Source organism: Arvicola amphibius, chromosome 9, assembly GCF_903992535.2.
Source record: "Arvicola amphibius chromosome 9, mArvAmp1.2, whole genome shotgun sequence".
NCBI lineage: Eukaryota > Metazoa > Chordata > Mammalia > Rodentia > Cricetidae > Arvicola > Arvicola amphibius.
In genome coordinates this window covers 120,704,452-120,726,211 of record NC_052055.2, presented here as the reverse complement: position 1 = coordinate 120,726,211, position 21,760 = coordinate 120,704,452, and the positions used below count along the sequence as shown (strand labels likewise).

Here is a 21,760-nt window from a genome sequence, read left to right as displayed (position 1 = left end):
AAACATTTTTAAATCATTTGCTGGGCGGTGGTGGTGCATGCCTTTAATCCCGGATCTCTGTGAGTTCGAGGACAGCCAGGACTGTTATATAGAGGAACCCTGTCTTAGAAAAATACAAAAAGAAAGAAAAGAAACTGTCATTTGCCAGGTGGTGATGGCTCACACCTTTAATCCCAGCATTTTGGAGGTAGAGGCAGGTGGATCTCTGTGAGCTGGAGGTCAGCATGGTCTACAGAGTGAGTTTCAGGACAGCCAAGGCTACACAGAGAAACCCTGTCTCAAAACAAAACAAAAACAACAACAAAAAAAAAAAAAAAGAAGAAGAAGAAAGAAGCTCATTGTTCTTTTGTTCTCTCCAGGGATTTCATTTTGGAAAACATGGATCTTGCTGCTAATGAGATCAGCATCTATGACAAGCTTTCAGAGACTGTTGATCTGGTGAGACAGACAGGCCATCAGTGTGGAATGTCAGAAAAGGCAATCGAAAAATTTATCAGACGGCTACTGGAGAAGAATGAACCTCAAAGGGAACCACCCCAGTACCCTCTCCTCTTAACCGTGTATAAGATATATAAGGTAAAGTGCTGCTTGTCGAGCCTATCTCAGGGCTTCAGCTCCCCTCCCATTACTGCTGACTGATCCAGTACTGAACTAGGTGGGGTTTTTCTTGTTGTTGTTTCTTTGTTCTTGTTTTTGTTTGTTTGTCCATTTGTTTGTTTTTGATTTTTTGAGACAAGGTTTCTCTGTAGCTTTAGAACCTGTCCCTACTGGCCTTGAACTGACAGAGATCCGTCTGCCTCTGCCCCCATCCCCCAGTGCTGGGATTAAAGTCGTGCACCACCACCGCCCAGCTCTGAACTAGGTTTTTCTAGCATAAACCAGCCATTATCCTTGCTGTCTGTTGCTAGGAAATCTGACTTGTGTGATGTGAAGTGAAAGCTGTGTGTGTATAGTGGGCATAGCCCCAGGTTGTGGGGTGGAAGCTTGGGGAGCCTTGGAGGCCTCACAGCTCTCAAGCTTTAAATGCCTTTGGAGTGCAAGCAAATGGCTTGTTTATGAAAGTGGATCAGTTCTAGGTATACTGGAAATAGCAGAAGAGGCTTGTTTTTCTCCTCAGTGTTACGGAACTTTCTTGTTGGGGCAATTCTTAATGCCACTCTTGTCTTTCGTTCTAGGTCCTCCTAACGCTGGGATTAATCTTGTTCGGTGTATACTTTATAATTCAACCTTTTAGCTCATTAGCACCCGAGCCAGTGCTTTCGGGAGCTCACACCTGGCGTTCACTCATCCATCACATTCGGCTGATGTCCTTGCCCATCACCAAGAAGTATATGTCAGAGACTACGGGCGTTCCTCTGCAAGGCGGAGAGGAAGACAAATCCTTCCCAGGTAGAAGGCTGCACTTAGAGATGGGTGTTCTTTTTGTTTAATTTGTTGTGTTTAAGATAGAGTCTCACGTTGCTAAACCTGTCCTAAGACTTGATTTGAGTCTCAGGCTGGCCTCAGTCCCACCAGTGCTGAGATCCACTTTTCTTGATGATACTTAATAGAAAATGATTTATTGGTACCTAATAAGAGACATCTTCCCAATATCGTCTTCATTCTACCCTTGCTAAGACTGTGGGATGAATTGTATTATCCATATTTTTGAGACAGGAAATCTAAGGCACAGAGAAGTTAAACTTGCCAGAGAAACATGTCTGGTGGAGCCAGATTCAAATTCTCTAATGTTGGGGATGGAGTCTGCAGAAGGGCCACCCTCTCTCTAGGGCCTTCCCCCCTGGGGTCTGTGTGTGATGGATGGCTCTAACCAGGTCCTCGCCCTGCTCTTACCCTACGGGGCTGTCCCTCTCACCTTGCTCTTTTTCACTACCACAGTAAAGCGCGATACTAATGCAGCTCCAGAGGACGGCAGTTTTGCCCCACAACCAGGTCAAGACACACTTTAACAATGATGGAGCCGCAGGGACTCTGTTAGAAAACAGTGTCGCAAGGGATCACGTCAGACCTACGTTTTGAGAAAGCATAGAAGGAAGGCTCTTGCTCAGGGTATTTGGGATCTGAGTCTTAATCTTCTCTTTCTCCTTTTCCATGCTGAAGATTAAACCCAGGCATTTGGACAGTCAAGGCTAGAACTATACTCCCAATCCCCCTTTAGATTTTGAAAAAAAATTATTAGTATCATGTGAATCATGTATATGTGTGTGTGTGTGTGTACAGGCACATGCACATCGTGTGTGTGAGTACAGGCACATGTGTGTCGTGTGTGTGTGTGTGTACAATGAGCACTCACAATTGTGGAGGACAGCTTCCAAGAGTTGATTCTCCTATTGACGGGGTTCTGAGGACTGAACTTGAGGTTTCAGGTTTGCCTGACAAGCACTTGTACACACTGATCCATCTTGCCAGCCTGCTCAAGCCCTGGTTGCTTTCTGTTTGTTTAGTTTGTTTGTTTGTTTGGTTGGTTGGTTGGTTGGTTGGTTGGTTGCGTGTTTTTGTGGTATCACTCCCGTTTGTCCACATTTTCTTTATAACTTTCCTCTGAAGCCTTTAGAATCCAGGGTCTTAGAAAATGTTTCAGGAAAAAGACTCTCCCTGACTTTTATAAAATCATAGTGTCATTCCTTTAAGCCTGACTTTGACAGCCATGAAAGTCGCCTTTGAAAGCTATCTGTGTACATTTGAGGAAGTTATGAAAAGGTTTTCCAAACTACATCAAAGCCAGAGGAAGGGAACATTGTGTGATAAGAACGCTGTGCCACCAGATGGTGGTGATGCACACCTTTAATCCCAGCACTCGGGAGACAGAGGCAAAGGCAGGCAGATCTCTGTGAGTTCGAGGCCAGCCTGGTCTACAAGAATTAGTTCAGGACAGGCTCCAAAACTACAACAAAACCCTGTCTCAAAACAAACAAACAAACAAACAACTCTGCGCCATGATTTTTTGTTTTTAAACCGACAGGAAATATCATATTTATTTATTGCCATAGAGTTGAACAGCAATTTCTAGTACCACAGTTAGTAATTCTTTTGGAAATGTATGCACTTACCCTAATTGGCATTTTCTCAGATTTCTGACATAGACTTTGGATGCCACTGAAAATACTTGCATTAAAGATATTCATGGCTGCCTGCCCAAGATGGGACCAGCATTGCTCCATCATAAATGGGGATGGCTCAAGAGACCCTGCCTACCCTGAGGAGCACTTAAGTGTTGCTGGTTCAGCGGGGTAGCCACTGGTGTCCATGCTCTGGTAGGAACACCCCCATATATGCTCCTACAGACAACCTGAACTAAGCTCAGTGGACAGTTTTCAGTCAGAACTTACCTTTGCACTGGGAAAGCCTGGGCTGGCCCTCGTGTGGGAAGCTGTCTCTCCTTACAAGTGGAGCTTTCTGCATTCTGACCCTTCTAAGGAAGGAGGACACGGATGCAGTGTCATCGAGGAGTTAGGAAAATGGCGGGCCCATCATTGCTTCAGATCTAAGGAATAAGTAAGGCTTAGAGTCCACGCCATAGCCCACCGTGCAGTACTTGGGTGTGTGGTCCTGGAGGCCTTGTTGGTGCTCCGTGAGTTCTGCTGAGTTGCCCCAGCCCTGCCTGCCTCTTACTTGCAAATAAGCTCCCCTGTGGTAAGAGCTCTGACAAGCACCTGCACACTGCATGGTCTTTGTGTTCATTTCTCAGCCTTCACAGACTCCCTTAAGTGTTTATGGCACCTCAGAATGCGGGTCGTGCTAAGATGGGGACTGACTAGCCTGCCTAAAGCTGGAGAGAAACAGCCGGACTCATGCGGACAGGGGCTCTAGTGGAATAGCTCCAGTGCTGTGCTCCTCTAGTAAAGCGAGTGGCAAAAGGTTGCCCTGTCCATTCCCACTGTGTGTGAAAATGGCTCTGGGCATGCTGCCTCCAACGTAAGGCACCTTGAGAAGGTCACCTTGACCGCTAGGGGTGCTGGAAGGGCTCTGTGCAACAGGAGCTTTCAGAGTCTGATTAAATAGTGAGCACAGGCCGTGGGAATGAGGGCCTTTGTCACAGGCTCGGCACATTCTTCTGAGCATATTCCTAGAATAGGAGGTCTGGCGTGGGGAGCCATGATGAGTGCGTCGTGGGCTGTTTTTGTCGTCATTCTTCTGAGCTTTGTGTCAATCTCCTCTTCCGATGTTCTTCCCCAGGGGAAGGTTCTGAAAAGTCAGCGCCCCCCCCCCTCCATGTATGTCCTGCGCTGTTCTCAGCTGAGCCCTGAGCGCCTTAGACAGGCCCCACAGCCCCCACCCACAGAGCAAGAGCTTTGTGCTTTTGTTTCCTGCGCTGCCCTTTACCCAGAAAGGGGTTTAGTCTTGCTTTCTGCCAGGGTAATAATGTGTGTGAAAGGCCTTCCCTACTGAGAATTCTAGGCTGTGCCCAGTTTTCTTTTTCAACAACTAGGCCTCCACAGTAGGTCAGCCCACCCACTCCTCTGCAGAGGTTCCCGGCTGTGAGAAAGGGTGGGAGGGTTTCTGCACACGCACTTCAAGGCTGTGTTTGGTCTGGTACACTGAATTTGACATTTCAAACAGTGGAATGATCCAGACCCCAGGGAGAACTTGAAATACAGGTCATGAGCTTTATTAAGCTCATTTTTAGTGTTTTAAAGAAAATAACAACAACGAAAGCCAGATAGGAGAACTTGTGATGAAAACATCCTGAGGGTGGGCACATGCCATTTTTATCTTGAGGTTGGTAATCAGCAGAAGCAGGTGGGTTGGGGTCTGACTGTGCCTGAGAGTTGGCTCCAAGGTGTTCCCGTCTCAGTGACCCTTGGCCTGGTTTCTGAGATAGCTAGTTGTTAGAGGAGGGTGTCTGGAGTAACAGTCCTGGAAACTAGTGGAAGGCGGGAGTCGCTGAGTGCCCGCCTTCCCTGTGTGCTGCGGAGGAAGTGGTGAGGACAGAGGCTGGAGAGTCGAGAGTGGCCTTCTAGGAGCTCTTGAAGGCGGGGTCTGAGCCAGGGTGGCCTGGTGCCCTCTCTGCTGCTGCTGGCGTTTTCCCACTGGCTTGGCAAACAAAACCTTTGTGGAGAGACAGAGGGCCAACTGAGTCTGGCCACATCTCTGTGCTGTTCGGATGCTGTGGGGTGATGTGCCACCTCCATGCCCCCTCACCACCACAATCCATGGCTGACCATTCCTCCTCAGTGATCTCAGGGCTGTGTAGGAAGCAGATGTAGCTCTCCCTCATGACATGTGGTAGGCTGTATTACCCAGTCCCTTTAGTCCTTTTCCCTCATTTTTCCCCTTGCTTTGCTGGCCACCAGGCTGGTATCTGCCCTGCTCCTGTCAGGGGCTGCTTAGGGCTGCCTTAGGAGAGACTCAGTCTTAGTTGATAATCCTGGCTTAAGTGTTCCTGATCTTCATGGGAAACACCTAATGAGTCTAAAGACCATAAAGAGACATAAGAGTTTGTTTTTAAGAAAAGCACCCTGGCCGGGCAAACCAGCTCAGAGGGGTCAGAGTGCTTGCCTTGCCATCCTGCCAGTCATATAAAGGTGGAGGAAGAGAACTGACTCCACTCTGACCTCTGACCTCTGTATGCATTCTGTAGCAAGCATGCCCACACATAAACAATAATAAAAAAACTTAAAATATTTTATACATGAGCCTAGCCAAAAGACTGAGAAGCAAATTTTCTTTTTTCTTTTGTTTTTTTGTTGAGACAGAGGCTCTCTATGGATCTTTTTTTAAGGTTTTTTTTTCCAGTATTTATTACATTTTTGCTTTTGAGACAGATACAAACAAACCATTCTCTTCCACCACACGCACACAAATAGGCATTCTTGTGATTTTTAAAGTGCTTTTCCCCTCTACCATTTCTCTGTGAATCTTTATCTTTAGTGAACCTGAAATTTCCTGTGTTAAATAGGCTGGCCTTGAACTCAGGTCTCCCCGCCTCTGCCTCCTGCGTGCTGGAATTAAAGGTGTGCAACACCACTACCCCACTCCCTTCATGATATTCTTGCCTTAGCCTCCTAAGTGCTAGGATTACCACAAGTATGTACCACTAAGCTTGGCCTAAAAACCACTTTGGGGGGGGCTGGAGAGATGGCTCAGAGGTTAAGAGCACTGGCTGCTCTTCCGGAGGTCCTGAGTTCAATTCCCAGCAACCACATGGTGGCTCACAACCATCTGTACTGAGATCTGACGCCCTCCTCTGGCGTGGGGGCATACATCAAGACAGAATGTTGTATACATAATAAATAAATAAATCTTTTAAAAAAACACTTTTGTTTACATAGATATATACATATGTATGATCCTTCTTAGATCATGTGTACATAAAAATCTTTACGTATATAATACTGTTACCTAGACATACTATTGATTTCTAATGCTACCAAAATAAAGTATGGCAGCCTGGATGGGTCAAAACAAGAGAAATTATCCTGTGGAAATTCTGGGAGCAAGATCTGAAACGAAATACTGATCGCACTGTGCTCCATCCAAAGTCTTGGCACTGCTTCCAGCCGCTGCTGGGCAGCAGCTTTGACTTTCCTTGCTTGTGGCTCCATTCACTGCCTCATCTTCACACATTGTCTTCCCTCCGTGGTTTCCTGTGTCCCCTCTTCCTGTAAGGGCATCATTCAGTTTAGATTCAAGGCCCATTCTCCATCGGTATGACCCATCATAACTGTGTCTGCAAAGATAGAGTTTCCAAATCCAGAAAGGACAGGAATGAGGGGCTGATATTGAAGGATCTTGTGTTTTATGCCTTCCTTTAATTTGGCTAGTGTCACGTTTTGTTTTAGCACTACAATGTGAGGTGTTTATATGCACACCCCTTTATGTCATGTACTCTTGTACTGTGTAATCCTGGAGCCAGACATAACTGTAAGTCTAGCACTTGAGAGGCTGAGGCAGAGGTTTCATAGTTTAAGGCATGGCCAGTCTGAGCTACATGGTCGGATATTCTTTTTCTTTAAGCATCATCTGTTTGTTTGTTTGTTTGTTTATCTATTTGTGTATCTATTTTTGTGTGAGTGTTTTACAGCAGTGCACATCTGAAGGTCAGAGAACAGCTTTCTGGAACCATTTCTCTCCTACCATTGTACTCTAGTTAGCAAGCTTGTGCCAAAAACACACCCCAAGCCATCTTACCAGCCTAGTAAGACATTTGACATTGTCTTTAAAAACCAAGGGGTAGGGGAGTGTGGAGAGATGGCTCAGTGGTTAAGAGCACTAACTGTTCTTCCAGAGAACCCAAGTTCAGTTCCCAGTATCCACATGGAAGCTCACAGCTGTCTGTAACTCCAGTTCCAGGGGATCTGACATCCATGGCAAAACACCAATGCACCCTAAAGAAGAAAAGACCAGGCATGGTGACACATGACTTCATCCATGCACTCAAGAGGCAGATTTCTGTGAGATTCAGGCCAGCCAGAGCTATATAGTACAACCCTGTCTCTAAAAGTGGGAGGGAGGGTGTTGTTAATACCTTTAATCTCAGTACTCTGGAGGCAGAGGCAGGTGGATATCCGAGTTCGCAACCAGCCTGGTCTACATAATAAGCTCCAGGACAGCCAGGGTTACATAGAGGGATCCTATCTCAAAACAAAACAAAATAGTAAACAAGTGCTGGAGAAATGGCTCAGTGGTTAAGAGCACTGGCTGCTCTTTCAGAGGATCCAGGTTCAATTCCCATCACCCGCATGGCAATTCACAACCTCTATAACATTAGTTCCAGGAAATCTGACACCCTTTTCTGGCCCCTTCAGACACCAGGCATGCACGTATCATACAAACATACATGCAGGCAACACGCCCATGCAAAAAATATTATAATAATAATAAAAATTGTGTTATATTTTTCTCTAGTCTTTAAATTTTATCATTTATATCTTTAAGTAATCTGGGATTCACTTCTGTGTTTTTGAAAGATCAGAGATCAGACTACTTTCTTGCAAATAAAGATCCCTGCTCCTTAAATGTTTGCTGAATTGCCCTTCCTCATGAGAAAAAAAATCAGCCTCTACTAAGTAATAGATCGCATATGCACAGGGGTAACAGTAATGGACCCCACATGTACAGGAGTAACAGTAATGGACCCCACATGTACAGGAGTAACAGTAATGGATCCCACATGCAGAGGAATCCATTCCACATTCTCTGTTGTATGGAGCTGCTTGTTCGTTCCCAGCCGCCCAGACCTGAAATAACCACATAGAAACTGTATTAATTAAATTACTGTTTGGCCTATTAGCTCTAGCTTCCTATTGGCTAGCTCTTACATCTTAAGTTAACCCATTTCTATTAATCTGTGTATCACCTTTTGGCTGTGGCTTACCAGCAAGGTCGTGTCCAGCATCTCTTTCTCTCTGGTGGGGCTACATGGCTTCTCTTTGACTTTGCATTCATTCTCCCAGCATTCAGTTTAGTTTTCCCCACCTACCTATATTCTGCACTGTACAGGCCTAAGACAGTTTCTTTATTAACTAGTGATATTCACAGCATATGGAGGGGAATCCCATATCAATTCTTTTGTGCCTTAGCTTCTTGCCTGAATGTGTATTTTCCCTGCTTGTGGGAAACACATGGGTCTGTTACATTTCTCAGCTGTGAGCTGCTCCGGTCCATGCACATACAACTGTTAAGAGCCAAGTCTCGCTGTCCCAGCACTCAGGAGGCAGAGGCAGGTAGATCTCCATGAGTTCGAGGCCAGCCTGGTCTATAGCATGAGTTCCAGGACAGCTAGGGCTATTACAGAGAAACCCTGTCTCAAAAAATTAAAACAAAACAAAACAAAAAACAAAAAAAACTAGTTCTTACCCAGTACTGGGTTAGTGTGTATTGACTCGTTGTCATTGGAGAAAGCACAGGACTTGGCTCTGCAATAGTTTTAAAATTATTATTTAACTTTTATGTATGCTCCTACTTAAAGACTTTTATTTAATACCTATGGTTGATTTATTAATACCGTCTTCAGTCGGCAGCACTTTTAGCCTTGTCTAAAAGTTATCAGCGTAGTTTCTCTGCAGAGGCACTGCACGGCTTCTTCTGCTTAGGAAAACTAAACAGCACTTCAGGTCACACACAATAGTAATAAACTCAAGTTTTTAGAGAAAATTTGAATTCAAAGCAAAATTAAGTGGGGAAAATATATGGAGCAGCCTCTGCTCCCCAGGGACCTACAGTGTGAGGTGTGAAAAAGAAGAGCAGGCATCGCCCATGCCAGCTGCACAGGGGCCCTTGCTCAGCCCAGAGCAGCTGAGCGCTCCGTAAGAAGATGAGCTGTGTCTGTATGGTGCACTCTGTTTACATGCATGGCCAGTGTTCTGTAGGACCAGAGCATACTTAGTTATTTCTCAGTCTTCTTTATATGCATGCTTTAGTTCTGTCCCCCTTGGGAATTCCCGCCCATTATCGTGGATTGGGTAATTTTTTCTACTTCAGCTTCAGCTGATTTCATGGCTAGAAGAGTAGGAAAACTTGATTTTTTTTTTTTTAATTTTTATTTTTGAAATGAGGTCTTCCTATGTGACCTTGGCTAGTCTCAAACAATCCTCCTGCCTCAGCTTCCCAAGAAGCTGGGATTGCAGCTGTGTGCCGCCAAGCCTGGCCAGGCAGCTAATGACGTACATACTGAGCTGGCGCCTCCTGGCCCGTTGCTGTGTCCAGCCCGTTAGTATTGGCGTGTATTGCTTAGACTCAGGGAGCAGCAGCAGCAGCGTTTTCTCTTGGTTCCCACGTTTCTTCTTTTCCGTCAGTGCTCACTTGGTAAGGCCTCGCCACTCAGGTATCGCCTCGTAATAGAGCTGAACAAGTTACAGGCCTAGAGGATAGTTCCATGGTGGTAGAGTGGCTTCCCGACAGGCTCAGCATCGCAGGACGCTCACCCCAGCACACCTAAACCAAACAGACAACAAAACCCCAAGTACAGTTAAAGGTTCAGAGCTGCTGCCACGAGCCCACCAGACCCCTGCACAGATGAGGACGGTCTCCTTTGTCCCGACACCCTCCTCTTACTTTTTGGGGAGGTTGTCATCACTGAGTCTGAGTCAGATCTGCAGATCCCCCGCGTGGTGCTCCCCGTGCTCGGGTGACACCAGGAAACACCATGTCGCTCCGGCAGTGTCTCCCCCACTGTCCTTGCAGTCTGCTCTTCTCTCCCCAGACTGCCAAGGCTCAGCATCGCATGCTCCTTGTCCAGAGGGGTAAAGCAGGATATAAAACCAGGCCTTCCTTTGGCTGGCCTCTCCTCTCAGGATATCCTAGTCGCAACTTGATATAATTTTCCTAAGACGTCAGGAAGCCCGAGCCAGAAGCCACAGTTCCTGTGGGGGAGAGCTCCTCCCAGAGCTGCAGCTCTGTCCCCACCCCCTCTGTCCCTGCTCAGGGTCTGAGACTGGCCTCGACTCCATGCACTAGCCTCATTCCCATCACTGTAATTTCTCATTATTTATGCTTCCTTGTATATCCATTACCTGGAGGGAGTTCTTGTATTTTGTCATATCTGGCCTTTAATAAATATTTTGCTGGGTAGTGGTAGCGCACGCCTTTAATCCCAGTACTTGGGAGACAGAAGCAGGTAGATCTCTGAGTTCGAGGACAGCCTGGTCTATACAGAGAAACTTTGTCTCTGAATAAAGAAAGGAAGAAAGAAAGAAGGAAAGGAGGAAGGGAGGGAGGGAGGGAAGAATAAAAGATTTGAAAATATTCCAGAAGAGAAGAAAAATGTCCTACTTGGCAGCTCACTATGTGCCATGTAAGTAGGTGTGCCATGTAAAGACCTGTATCATGTAAACAGGTGGCCCTTGCAGGGCCCTAGGGGAGAGGCCCTCACAGGAAAGGCACATCATCAACCTGAGAGCCTGGAAGTGGAGATCTCTCCCAAGGAAAGCCAGGTGCTGTGTATAGTGGGTGATGCGGGGGACAGGGAGTGCAGTCTGCACCCACTGGTGAGGTGAGGACGCCTGCACCCACTGCTGCCTTCAGAACTAAACTGTGGGTGCTGCCTGTCTGTCTCAGAGAACATTCTGTGGGGAGCAGTTTTCTTGTTTTGTTTTGTTGTTGTAAGTTTTCTCTGTGTGGCTCTGGCTGTCCTGGAGCTCACTCTGTAGACCAGACTGGCCTCCAATTCAGATATCCACCTGCCTCTGCCTTCTGAGTGCTGGGATTGAGGGCATGCGCCACCACACTGACTGAGGAACAGTTTTCCAAGTATTCGTATTGGCTTAGAAAGCTGACTGTCTCGGCCACCTTTGGCTGTCTGCTGCCTTGTGGTTTAGGATCTCTCAGAACCATCTCGTGAAACATTTTGGAAACAAATATAGAATGGGAAATAAACAAGAAATAAAGCAATAGGTCAGAAGTGGGAAAAAGAGGGGATGGATACAGGACCCCCTCAGAGAAGCCGGGGAGGAGTGCCAGGCAGCTAGCTGGCACTTAATGCTCGGGTCTGAGTGGAACAAATTCCGACCACGTTGTGATCGATCCTTGGAGTGGAAGCAGCAGTTGGTAGTAGCATATCCCTTCCCAGTTGAGGTAGAGCATTGTCTTATAAGCAAAGACAATTCACTGTCCTCCCCCCCCACCCAAAATAGCCAGAGAAGTCTCTATCCCTTCTGCCTTAGAGTCAGCCCTCATCTCACGCTTCCTTCCCAGAGTTGGCCTGGCCTCCACACAGGTGTGCCCAAGAACCGAGGGTCTAGGCACAGCAGAGTGTGTGCATGCATGAGGAGCTTCCTAGTGTGGGAGCACGTATGTACGTACTGCCTGCTCCGGGATGGAGATGTTCAGACATTCCAGGTCCAGGTCAGAAACAGAATGGTGTAGCTAAATGTTTGTAACTGTTAGGCTCTTCTGAGTGATTTGATTGAGGACATGCATGTATGTGTTAAAAGATTTTATTTCCACAGTATAGAAAATCATACAGAAAAAAGTATCTCTCCTTCCCCGCCCTTCAGACCTGCTCGCAGGGGTTTCAGGAGAAGACTGGTCCTTCCCTGTCTGCGCTTGCTCCTGGCTCAGCAGCTGTCCTTCTGAACCTGTCTGCCCTCTGTCTCTTCCCCTCTCAGACTTTGACCCCTGGTCATCAAGTGACTGTGAGCAGAATGAGTCAGAACCCATCCCTGTCAACTGCACTGGCTGTGCCCAGATATTTCCCCTCAAAGTAATGCTCCCAGAGGACACTCCGAAGACTTTTGAGAGACTCCATCCTCTGGTGATCAAGGTAGGCAAGAAGCCGGGTTTTCCTATGAACAGCCTGCCCATAAAAGGCTGGATCAAGCCCTGCGAAGCTGTGGTAACTCACTGTGGCTTTCTTTGTCTTTCTGTGTCATCAAGACAGGGCAGCCTCTGTTGTCTTCAGAGATTCAGCATTTCTCATGCCAGTACCCTGAAGCCACAGAGGGCTTCACTGAGGGGTTTCTCACCAAGTGGTGGCGCTGCTTTCCTGAGAGGTGGTTCCCATTTCCTTACCCATGGTGAGTCTGGAGGGTGCTTAGCTTGCATGTGAGGAAGGGGCAGGGTAGGTGTCAGCTGTGAGAGCCAGCACCATAAAATGATCAGTTCACAGCACACCTTCAAGTCAAGGACAGAAGCTCAGGTCAGCCTGCCATGCACTGCAAGGAGGAAGGGAGCAGGGTCCCTAAGGAAGGTGCTGCCATGCAGCTCATGTATCTGGTACTTTCTGCTGTGATAAACACCGTGACCAAATACCGTGTTTATCTGGGCCTGTGTTTCCAGAGCAATGAGAAGCTATCACCGATACCCAGCAGACAGTCTTTTTTGTTTTGTTTTGTTTTTTGGATTTTTTGTTTTGTTTTGGTTTTGGTTTTAGAGACAGGGTTTCTCGTTGTAGCCTGGAAACAGGCTACAGTGTAGTTCTGTAGACCAGAGATCCACCTGACTCCGCCCCTGAGTGCTGGGATTAAAGGCATGCGCACCACCACTGCCTGGACACACAGAGTCTTTAAGCTCTCAGAGTGACTTCTCTAGCAAGCCTCCCCCAACAATGCCAGCACTTGAGGACCAAGAATTCAAATGCCTGAGGCTACGAGGGATATTCTCATCTAAACCACCAGAACCTGATTGTTTCTTCTAAGGAGGAGGCTCAGGAGGTTGAGGGCTGAGGAGAAAGCTTAGCAGGTACAAGAGCTGCATCCAGGCCAAGGCGCAAAGCAGGATTCTCAGTCACTTTGCAGATTGAAGATTAGATTCAGACAGGTTAAGACAGTTGCCAAGCTCACTCACCATGAAAACCTGTTTGCTCCCTAGTTCCTTCTGTGTTGACAGAAAACATAGGCCATTCCTTAAGGCTAAGACTCCCTCCTGTGAGAAAGGAAGAGCCAGCCTCCATGGAGAACTAGTTCAAAGGAAAATTAAAATTACACTTTAAGGTTTTGTTGGATAGTTTCTTTTTAAAATGCTTTTTACATTCATCATTTGTTTATTGTGTTCATGTGTGTGTGCTTGTGCTATCATGTATGTGTGGAGGTCAGAGGACAACTTGTAGAAGGCAGTTCTTGCCTTCCATCGTGTGGGGCCTGGGATGGAACTCAGTTCTGAGACCTGGCAGCAGATGCCTGTATTCACTGAGCCATCTCACCAGCTCCTTTGCTGGCTAATTTCTTAATGCCTGTGCCTTCTTTTTACATACTTTATATGTGTGTGTGAGAGAGAGAGAGAAAGGATACTTGTGTGCCATAGCACGTGCATAGGTGTCAGAGGACAATGTTCAGGAGTCGTTTCTTCCTACCATGTAGCTTTTTATTTTTTTTTTATTTTTTTTATTTTTTTTGGTTTTTCGAGACAGGGTTTCTCTGTAGCTTTGGAGCCTCTCCTGGAACTAGCTTTTGTAGACCAGGCTGGTCTTGAACTCACAGAGATCCGCCTGCCTCTGCCTCCCGAGTGCTGGGATTAAAGGCGTGCGCCACCGCCGCCCGGCCCATGTAGCTTTTTATTATTTTAACTTGTGTGTATGGGATATGCACCGTGAGTGCAGGTGCCCTCCGAGGCCAGAGGAACAGATGTGCTAGAGTTGCAGTTGCAGCTGGTCGTGAGCCACTGCGTATGCACTCTGAGAACCGAGCGCCAGCCCTCTGCAAGAACAGAATAAGCTCTTAACCTCTGAGCCCTCGCTAGGCCCTCCTCAGTTGTGGGGTCAGAGGACAGCTCTCTGGAGTTCGTTCTCCCTGACACTTTATGAGACCCAAGGGTGAAACTCAGGTTGTCAGGCCTACATATAAGTTCCTCAGCCTGCTGAGCCATCTCCCTGACCTCCCCCCTTTCTCTACACTTGTCATCGTCCTGTGTGATGGAATGGCTGCTCACTGTCTCCCACTCTGCCTCAAAGAAAAGTCCTGCCTTTGGTCCCTTCCTCTTCCCTCCTTCAGTCTCTCTCCCTGCAGCTAGCCTGCTGTTACTTCCGCTTATTTTTTAAGGTACAATGAGTTGATTCTTATTCTTTGTATTGGTTCTGCTGGAACTTAGCGTTACACCCACCCTTATAACTACCTGTAGGCCTTCTCTTGGTGAGCGTGTATGGTACTGTTCATCAGTTCTGCATGACTGTCCCCATGGATCTGATGCTAAGACATGGTCTTGCTGGGTCATCGCAGCACCGGACTGTGGAGGCGGCAGGATCAGATAAAGTTATTAGCCTCAGCCACAAAGTGAGTAGGAGGCCAGCTGGGATCCATGAAACTGTTCCAGAAAGATCAGACGGTCTGAGAAGACAGCAGTTAGGGTGTGCTGCTCCAGAGGGCCTGGTTTTGGTTCCTAGAGCCACAGCACATAACTCCCTGTCTGGCCCCTGTGGGCACCCGCACACACATGCATACTCTCACAGACACAAGTGTCTCCTGCATCTGTAGAGACAGGGCTCGCTTTGTAGCTCTACTCTCTGTAGACCAGCTGGCCTCCAACTCAGAGCTCCAGTTGTCTCTGCCTCCCGAGTGCTGGGATTGAAAGGCGTGTGCCACCATTCCCAACTACAGAAATAAAACATTTTTAAAATAATGTTTAAAAAAAAAGCACAAAAGGCATAGTTGAGCTCTCTCTTCTGCACCTCCGCCATGGTCTGTCCCTCCTGCAGATGAGCTGGCTGACCTGGCTGGTGACTTGTTTCTTTTCACACTTTTCAGGAGGAGACCTCTAAACAGATCACAAATTCTACGGGAGCTTTTTCCTGTTTTTACCCAACTTCCATTTCCAAAAGACGCCTCGTTAAACAAGTGCTTCCTGATCCACCCGGAACCTGTGGTGGATAGCAAGGTAAGACATGCTGTCAGGACTCGGGTCTTATTTTCCCCATTCGATGGAGGCCTTCTCTGCATGTGGACTCAGAGAGTGAGTTGAACCCCACTGCTGGCGTCTGGCAGGAAGGTGCACTCCCAGAGATCTTTCCTGTGGATCTTTGTGTTGTTGCTTTTTCTCTTCAGAGGAGTGGGAAGTTGACATCCCTACCTCAAGTCAGAATGTAGACAAGGCTGTAGATGAATAGTGTGTCCTTATAGTCCCAGCCTTTTCTTTATGCCAATAGGGAAATGGAACCTGAGAGAGAAACCTTTAACCCAACTTTAGGAGAACTTAGAAAACCCCATCTACAAACAAGAGAGTCAGGGCAGCAAATAGGAAAGGCCAACACTTGAGGGCCTGGGACATTTGAATGGCACTTTAAGGCAAGCGGCTGACCTGTTTATGCCACCCTTTCCATTGGTCAGGGCCAGTGGATGGGAGAAGCCCCTCTGTGTTTGGGTCTGTCTGCTTTTATCTGAATTTGTTCTCATTCCTGAAGATGGTTTCATCTTTTGAATGAGTTTGAATGAGTTTCCTACCTGTGCCCTTCTACCAGTTCTGGTTTGTGTCTGCAGCCTCCTGATACTCCTTATTTGTTCCAAGCTTGCTGAACTGTCAGGATGGAATTTCATAGCCTGTAAAACCTACTCTGTGGTGCAAGCCTTTAATCCCAACACTTGGGAAACAGTCAGGCAGATCTCTGTGAGTTCGAGGCCAGCCTGGTCTACAGAGCGAGTTCCAAGACGGTTCAAAGCTACAGAGAAAGTTTGTCTTGAAACTGCCCCCCCTCCAAAAAAAAGAAAGAAAAACCCTACTTTGTGTAGAAGTAAGTGCCTGCCTGCTGCGGTGTCAGGAGGGGCCGCTCTCACTGCAGACTTCACTGGTTTGGCCTGCTGTGTCCAGCCAGACCTCAGGGCCCCAGTAGGATTTCATCTTCATAATTATGATAGAATTTTGGCGAGGGACTTTATCTCAGTTTTCCCACTTGAATACTGAAGTCAGTTTCATCAGCTTGCTGAGCACAAAGGAGTCCAGCCAGGGGAGTAATACAGCTATTCAAACGGTTATGGCAGTCATCTTGTGGGGAGTGCCCCAAAGGCTGGGTTTCTTAGAACATGTGTATCCCACCCAGCCTCACTACTCCACCCTGCTGCCCTCCTCCTGGTCCCTAGGCCCTGGGAAAGCAGCAGTGTCCCAGGCCGGTGCCGGGATGGAGGAGAAGTAGGGTCGGTCACCACACTCAGCCCACGTCCCCTGTTCCTCAGTGCTGCCCCGGGCCCTTCAGTCCTCTGTTCCATCCTGGGCATGGGGGGCAGGCACCGCCCAAGCCTCTGAGCCTATGAATGAGGGCTGCACCACCTGGTTGAGGTCTTATGTAGTCTTTCAGGACTACAGATGGCAAAGCATCTGCCAGTGTTGGTTCTTACTTCCTGCACGCCAGCTCAAGATAGGAGGCCTCCTGTGCCCCTGGTTGCCAGTGAAATGGCTCTGTTTGGCCTTGGAGACACTTGGGCTCTCACTGAGGATGCTGCCCAGTAAATCATGCAGTTCCTCCTAAGAAGAACCTGTAGGTGGCTGGAGAGAGGCTCAGTGGTATGAACACTTCTGCTCTTGCAGGAGACCGAAGTTCAGTTCCCAGCACTGACATTGGGCAGCTCACAGCTCTTAGGACTCAAGCTCCAAGGACTCTAGCTCCCTCTTCTAGGCTCCAGGAATACCCACACATAGGCATACAGATAATAAAATAAAAAATATTAATAACCCAGAGGGGGCTGGAGAGATGGCTCAGTGGTTAAGAGCATTGTCTGCTTTTCCAAAGGTCCTAAGTTCAGTTCCCGGCAACCACATGATGGCTCACAACCATCTGTAAATGAGGTCTGGTGCCTTCTTCTGGCCTGCAGACATACACACAGACAGAATATTGTATGCATAATAAATAAATATTTTTAAAAAAAATAACCCAGAGAAGAGATTTTTACCCTGGCCTCAGTACCAGGAGATGCCGTGATTAGGAGAGACTAGTTTGTTTTTTTTAGAGATAATTATGAAATTTGTTAGGGGCTGGAGAGATGGCTCAGAAGTTAAGAGCACTGGCTGCTCTTCCAGAGGTCCTGAGTTCAATTCCCAGCAACCACATGGTGGCTCACAACCATCTGTAATGAGATCTGGTGCCCTCTTCTGGCGGGCAGGCATACATGCAGACAGAACATTGTATACATAATACATTAATTAAAAAAATTTGTTATTAATCGTGTTTTCCTCATTGCTCAGCCTACTAGGAAATGCAAGGCCATATGTAAGGCCAGGCATTTTGGCACACACCTTTAATTCCAGCAATTGGGAGGCAGAGGCAGGTGAATCTCTTGAGTCCAAAGCTAACCTGGTCTACATAGAGTTCTAGGACAGAGATGGAAAGAAAAAAGCCATTATGTGTAAAGGGTTTTGTCCACTAATACTCATTCTTTTCCCTCTTTCTTTTGCATCCATTCTTTACTCCAGATGCATAAGGTGCATGACCTGTTTACTGTTGGCAGTGGGGAAGCCATGTTGCAGATCATCCCTCCCTTCCAGTGCCGAAGACATTGTCATGCCGTGGCCATGCCGATAGAACCTGGAGATATTGGTATGTAGGGTCCCAGGAGGACAGAGACAATATTTCTAAGTATCAACAATGTCTTCAAGAAAGGTCTATCTTTTGGGCTGGACAGATAGGTCAGGTGTTAGAGGCTAGGCTGACAACCAAAAATATACAAAGGTTCTATCTGGTTAAATCAAAATTAACATTTTATTAACAGAGTCAATATATTATGCTTAAAAAGAGAACAGGTAAAGTAGCATAGGATACGCGTGCACAACAGGGAGACATGTGCACCAACAGCTCTGAGAATGTGGATGTCTGTTTGGCATAATCACTCCAAGTTAAAAGGGATTCTGGAAGTTATTTAGAATAATTCTTCATTTTATAGATGAGGAAGTTGGAATGAGAGTCAAATGACCTTCCCAGTGTCCTACCATTCGGTCACACAGGCATGTCAGGGCAGAGCCAAGACAAGGTCATAGGAAGCCTTTATACCTGTTTTGCTAATGAGTCAGTTTGATGTGACGGGCCACTATCACGTGTGTGTCACCTCTGTGTGCATCCCACAGGCAAGTCCCAGCTCAGTTGCTGACACACCCCAATTCTGACTCTTGTTTCCTACCAGTGTCCTCAGAACCTATTCCAGAGTTAGTCAGTTGACAGCAGTCCTCTTGGCAGAAGCAGAGGTGGCAGCAAATGCCACTGCTGCCCCTGTTGGTGCTACATCACATGATCTGGAGCCCCTGCCAGGCTGAGGCCAGCTTCCAGCTGGGACATTTTTCCATTGGCCATCAGAAGTCCCAGGTACCTAAAACACTCACTTCCGTGAGGGCCAGGGGCTGGCATTGTGCCAAGCTCTGCTCCACATCTCAGAACCTTTGTTTTAGCGTAGACGAGGGAAGTATGACACAGACTAAACAGTAATAATGGGGCCCAGCTGGTCTGGCCCGGCCGTGCAAAACTGCGGTAAAAAGTGAATGTGTGTGGAAACAGCAGGCCGTTTCCTGCAGTGGAGTTGACCCTATGTTGAGTGGCCGTTAGAGAAAACAGGGTGTTAAATCTGTGGTCACACTTAGACAGGCCTCTCTGTCTTGCTTTCTACAAATACTATTGTTCAGACAGCTTCAGAGCACCTTAAATTTTCCAGGTCCTAGATTTCCAGTTCTTGCAAGCATCCAGTATGCCAGTTATCAGATTTGAAAAGAAGAGGTGACTGGCAGCTGCCGAGGAAGTTTGATAGACGAGAGCAGCCTAAGACACAGATGCCAGGCTCCTGACTGGCAGAGCCTTAGTGGCCAGCCTCACGGCAGGCACAGAAAAGGGGCGGGCACAGAACAAGCAAGGGGGAGCTGGGAGGGGGGATGGTTGGTGCCTAAAGCCGTGTTGGGAATGGAGTCAAGTAGAGGAATAGAGGTACAGCTGCCTCGGGTGGTAAGGATGAGAGTCAGGCCTGTTGGTGAGAAAGAGTAATTTGGGAGTATAGCATGGCCCCTTAAGAATGGCACTGGGACGAGCTGTTCTATTTTTTTTTTTTTAACCAAAATGCTGGGGTTTTAACCTGGAAGTGGAGGGCCGGAATTACAGATCCACCAGGAGTCCTGGAGGGAGATATAATCAAGGATGACAGATGTTGGGCACAGCACCAGCTGTCATGACACAGGCCCAGCAAGATCATGTGACCTTTCCTCAGTCACCGAGTATTAGTTTCTAGACCGACTTTCCAGTTGAGACTGTTTATCTTAGTAATGTTTAAAGAGAGGGTTCTGGGCAGTGGTGGCGCACGCCTTTAATCTCAGCACAGAGGCAGGCAGGTCTCAGAAAGTTCAAGGCCACCCTGGTATACAAAGCAAGTTCTAGGACAGACAGGGCTGTTAAATTGAGAAACCCTGTCTCAAAGGAGAAAGAAAGAAAAAGGAAAGAGGGAGAAGAGGGACAAGAGGGAGGGGGAGAGAGGGAGGGAGGGAGGGGAGGGGGGAGGGGGGAAGAGAAGGGTTAGCATGAGATGATTTTGTTTTGGACTTTTAAGGCAGAGTCTTGCCATATGTTCTGGCTGGCCTAGGTATCACTAGATAGCCCAGGCTGGCTTCCGTCTCGGTGCTGGCATTACAGAGATGTGCCACCCCCTCCAGCCTTCCACTTTTATGTACTTCTTTACTTGGCTGACTTCTGGTCCTTTTGATATGGGATCTGGGACTGGAGAGATGGCTCAGAGGTTAAGAGCATTACCTGCTCTTCCAAAGGTCCTGAGTTCAATTCCCAGCAACCACATGGTGGCTCACAACCATCTGTAATGAGGTCTGGTGCCCTCTTCTGGCCTGCAGGCATACACAGACAGAACACTGTATACATAATAAATAAATCTTGAGAGAGGAGAGATTATCTGAGATCTGGCTGGGTAATCCTGGCTCAGAAGTCTCAATCCCAAAAGTCTCCCTGCCTCAGCCTTACAAGTGCAGGAATACAGGTGTAGCCCCGCACCCAGCATGATCCCCTGTCCCATGTTAGAGCATGCAAGACAGTCCTGTGAGTGGCAGGTCTGAGTTTTCCAAACAACCCTGGGTAGAAACAGGAGCCTCCCGAGAAGGCCTGGAACAGGCTTCCTGAGTTAGGACTTCAGAAGCCAGTGTGGAGGATACACGGGCCCCGAGAAGTCTTGGAACCGTGGAAGCCTCTTCAGATATTCAAGACAGGCAGAGCCACACTAGGGAATGCTGATTTAAGTCAGTCTGTGTGAGCTGGAGCACATCATCTTAGGAATAGCTGTGTGTTCCCCACAGAACCCATCCAGACCTGGGCATAGTGGTGTGCACCCTGAAGTCCTAGCATTCAAGAGGCAGGAGGATCCCAAGCTTGAGGCCAGTCTAGACTACGTAACAAGAACCTGTCAAACACGCACTCCACTTCCAAAAAAAAAAAAAAAAAGACTCTCAGCCTGGGACCTGATGGCCAATACCTCCCTCGTGTAAAACAAGCTGCCTCTGCGACCAGCCGGAATGTGATTCAGTTGCCCAGAAAAGGGTGGGGAGAAAAGTCTGGGTTTGAAGTGTCTGACTGTCAGGTCACAGAGAACTAGTAATAGCAAGGCGTACTCAGACTTCAGAGAGCCCAGAGACTTCCAGCAAGAGCAGCAGGACTGCAGACCATGGCTCTGCCCGGTGTCCCTCATCCTGACATTCACTGCTTTCCTGTTGCTGTTTTCCTCCCAGGCTATGCCAGTGCCACCCACTGGAAGGTCTACGTTGTAGCCAGAGGGGTCCAGCCTTTGGTCGTCTGCGATGGAACCACTCTCTCAGAGCAATAGGAAACGACTGTCTGTAGGAACTGCTTAAAGAGCTGAAAACCAGGCTGAAAAGAACAGGGAGGAGGAATAAAAACACTAAAACCTTTTCCTTGGGTCTGTTGCTTAGTTACCTGCCCTGGATGCACTGGCTGTCAGCTGTGTGCTGGAGACAGCAGCTAGGGCTACCTCTCCATCTCTCACTAGATTCTCTGAGGAGGGCTACAGCCAGGCTGCTACCCAACACTTTGTCCACATCTGTCCTCTCCCGGGCCTTTGAACACCGAGGTGTTAGAAATGGGCTAGTGGTTCCCTCTGTGTGTGTAGATATGGCTCCTCGCTGGCTTCCCGGCAGTGGAGGGGCAGCAGTGGGTGCTGACACCGCACCCTTCACCAGGTGCATCTATCTGTCCACTATTTCCCTGACCACATCACCCTGTACTAAAAAGTACAAAAGGGAAATCATGACCAGCTTTAAAAATTCCTACAATTTGCCGGGCGGTGGTGGCGCACGCCTTTAATCCCAGCACTCGGGAGGCAGAGGCAGGCGGACCTCTGTGAGTTCGAGACCAGCCTGGTCTACAAGAGGTAGTTCCAGGACAGGCTCCAAAGCTACAGAGAAACCCTGTTTCAAA

At 47.7% G+C, this 21,760-nt stretch overlaps 1 protein-coding gene across 6 annotated transcripts in view; it reads left to right on the top strand.

Moving 5' to 3' along the window:
- C9H6orf89 (chromosome 9 C6orf89 homolog) overlaps positions 1–21,234 on the top strand; it is a 36,462-nt gene extending 15,228 nt beyond the window's left edge. For all 6 annotated transcript variants that reach the window (XM_038341938.2, XM_038341940.2, XM_038341942.2 and 3 more), the window contains 7 exons: positions 360–576; positions 1,176–1,389; positions 12,048–12,202; positions 12,316–12,455; positions 15,117–15,246; positions 17,770–17,893; positions 21,055–21,234. In XM_038341938.2, the coding sequence (XP_038197866.1) occupies positions 360–576; positions 1,176–1,389; positions 12,048–12,202; positions 12,316–12,455; positions 15,117–15,246; positions 17,770–17,893; positions 21,055–21,149 (1,075 nt within the window). In that variant the 3' untranslated portion in view covers positions 21,150–21,234. The remainder of the gene's footprint in view (positions 1–359; positions 577–1,175; positions 1,390–12,047; positions 12,203–12,315; positions 12,456–15,116; positions 15,247–17,769; positions 17,894–21,054) is intronic.
- The last annotated feature ends 526 nt before the right edge of the window (positions 21,235–21,760 follow it).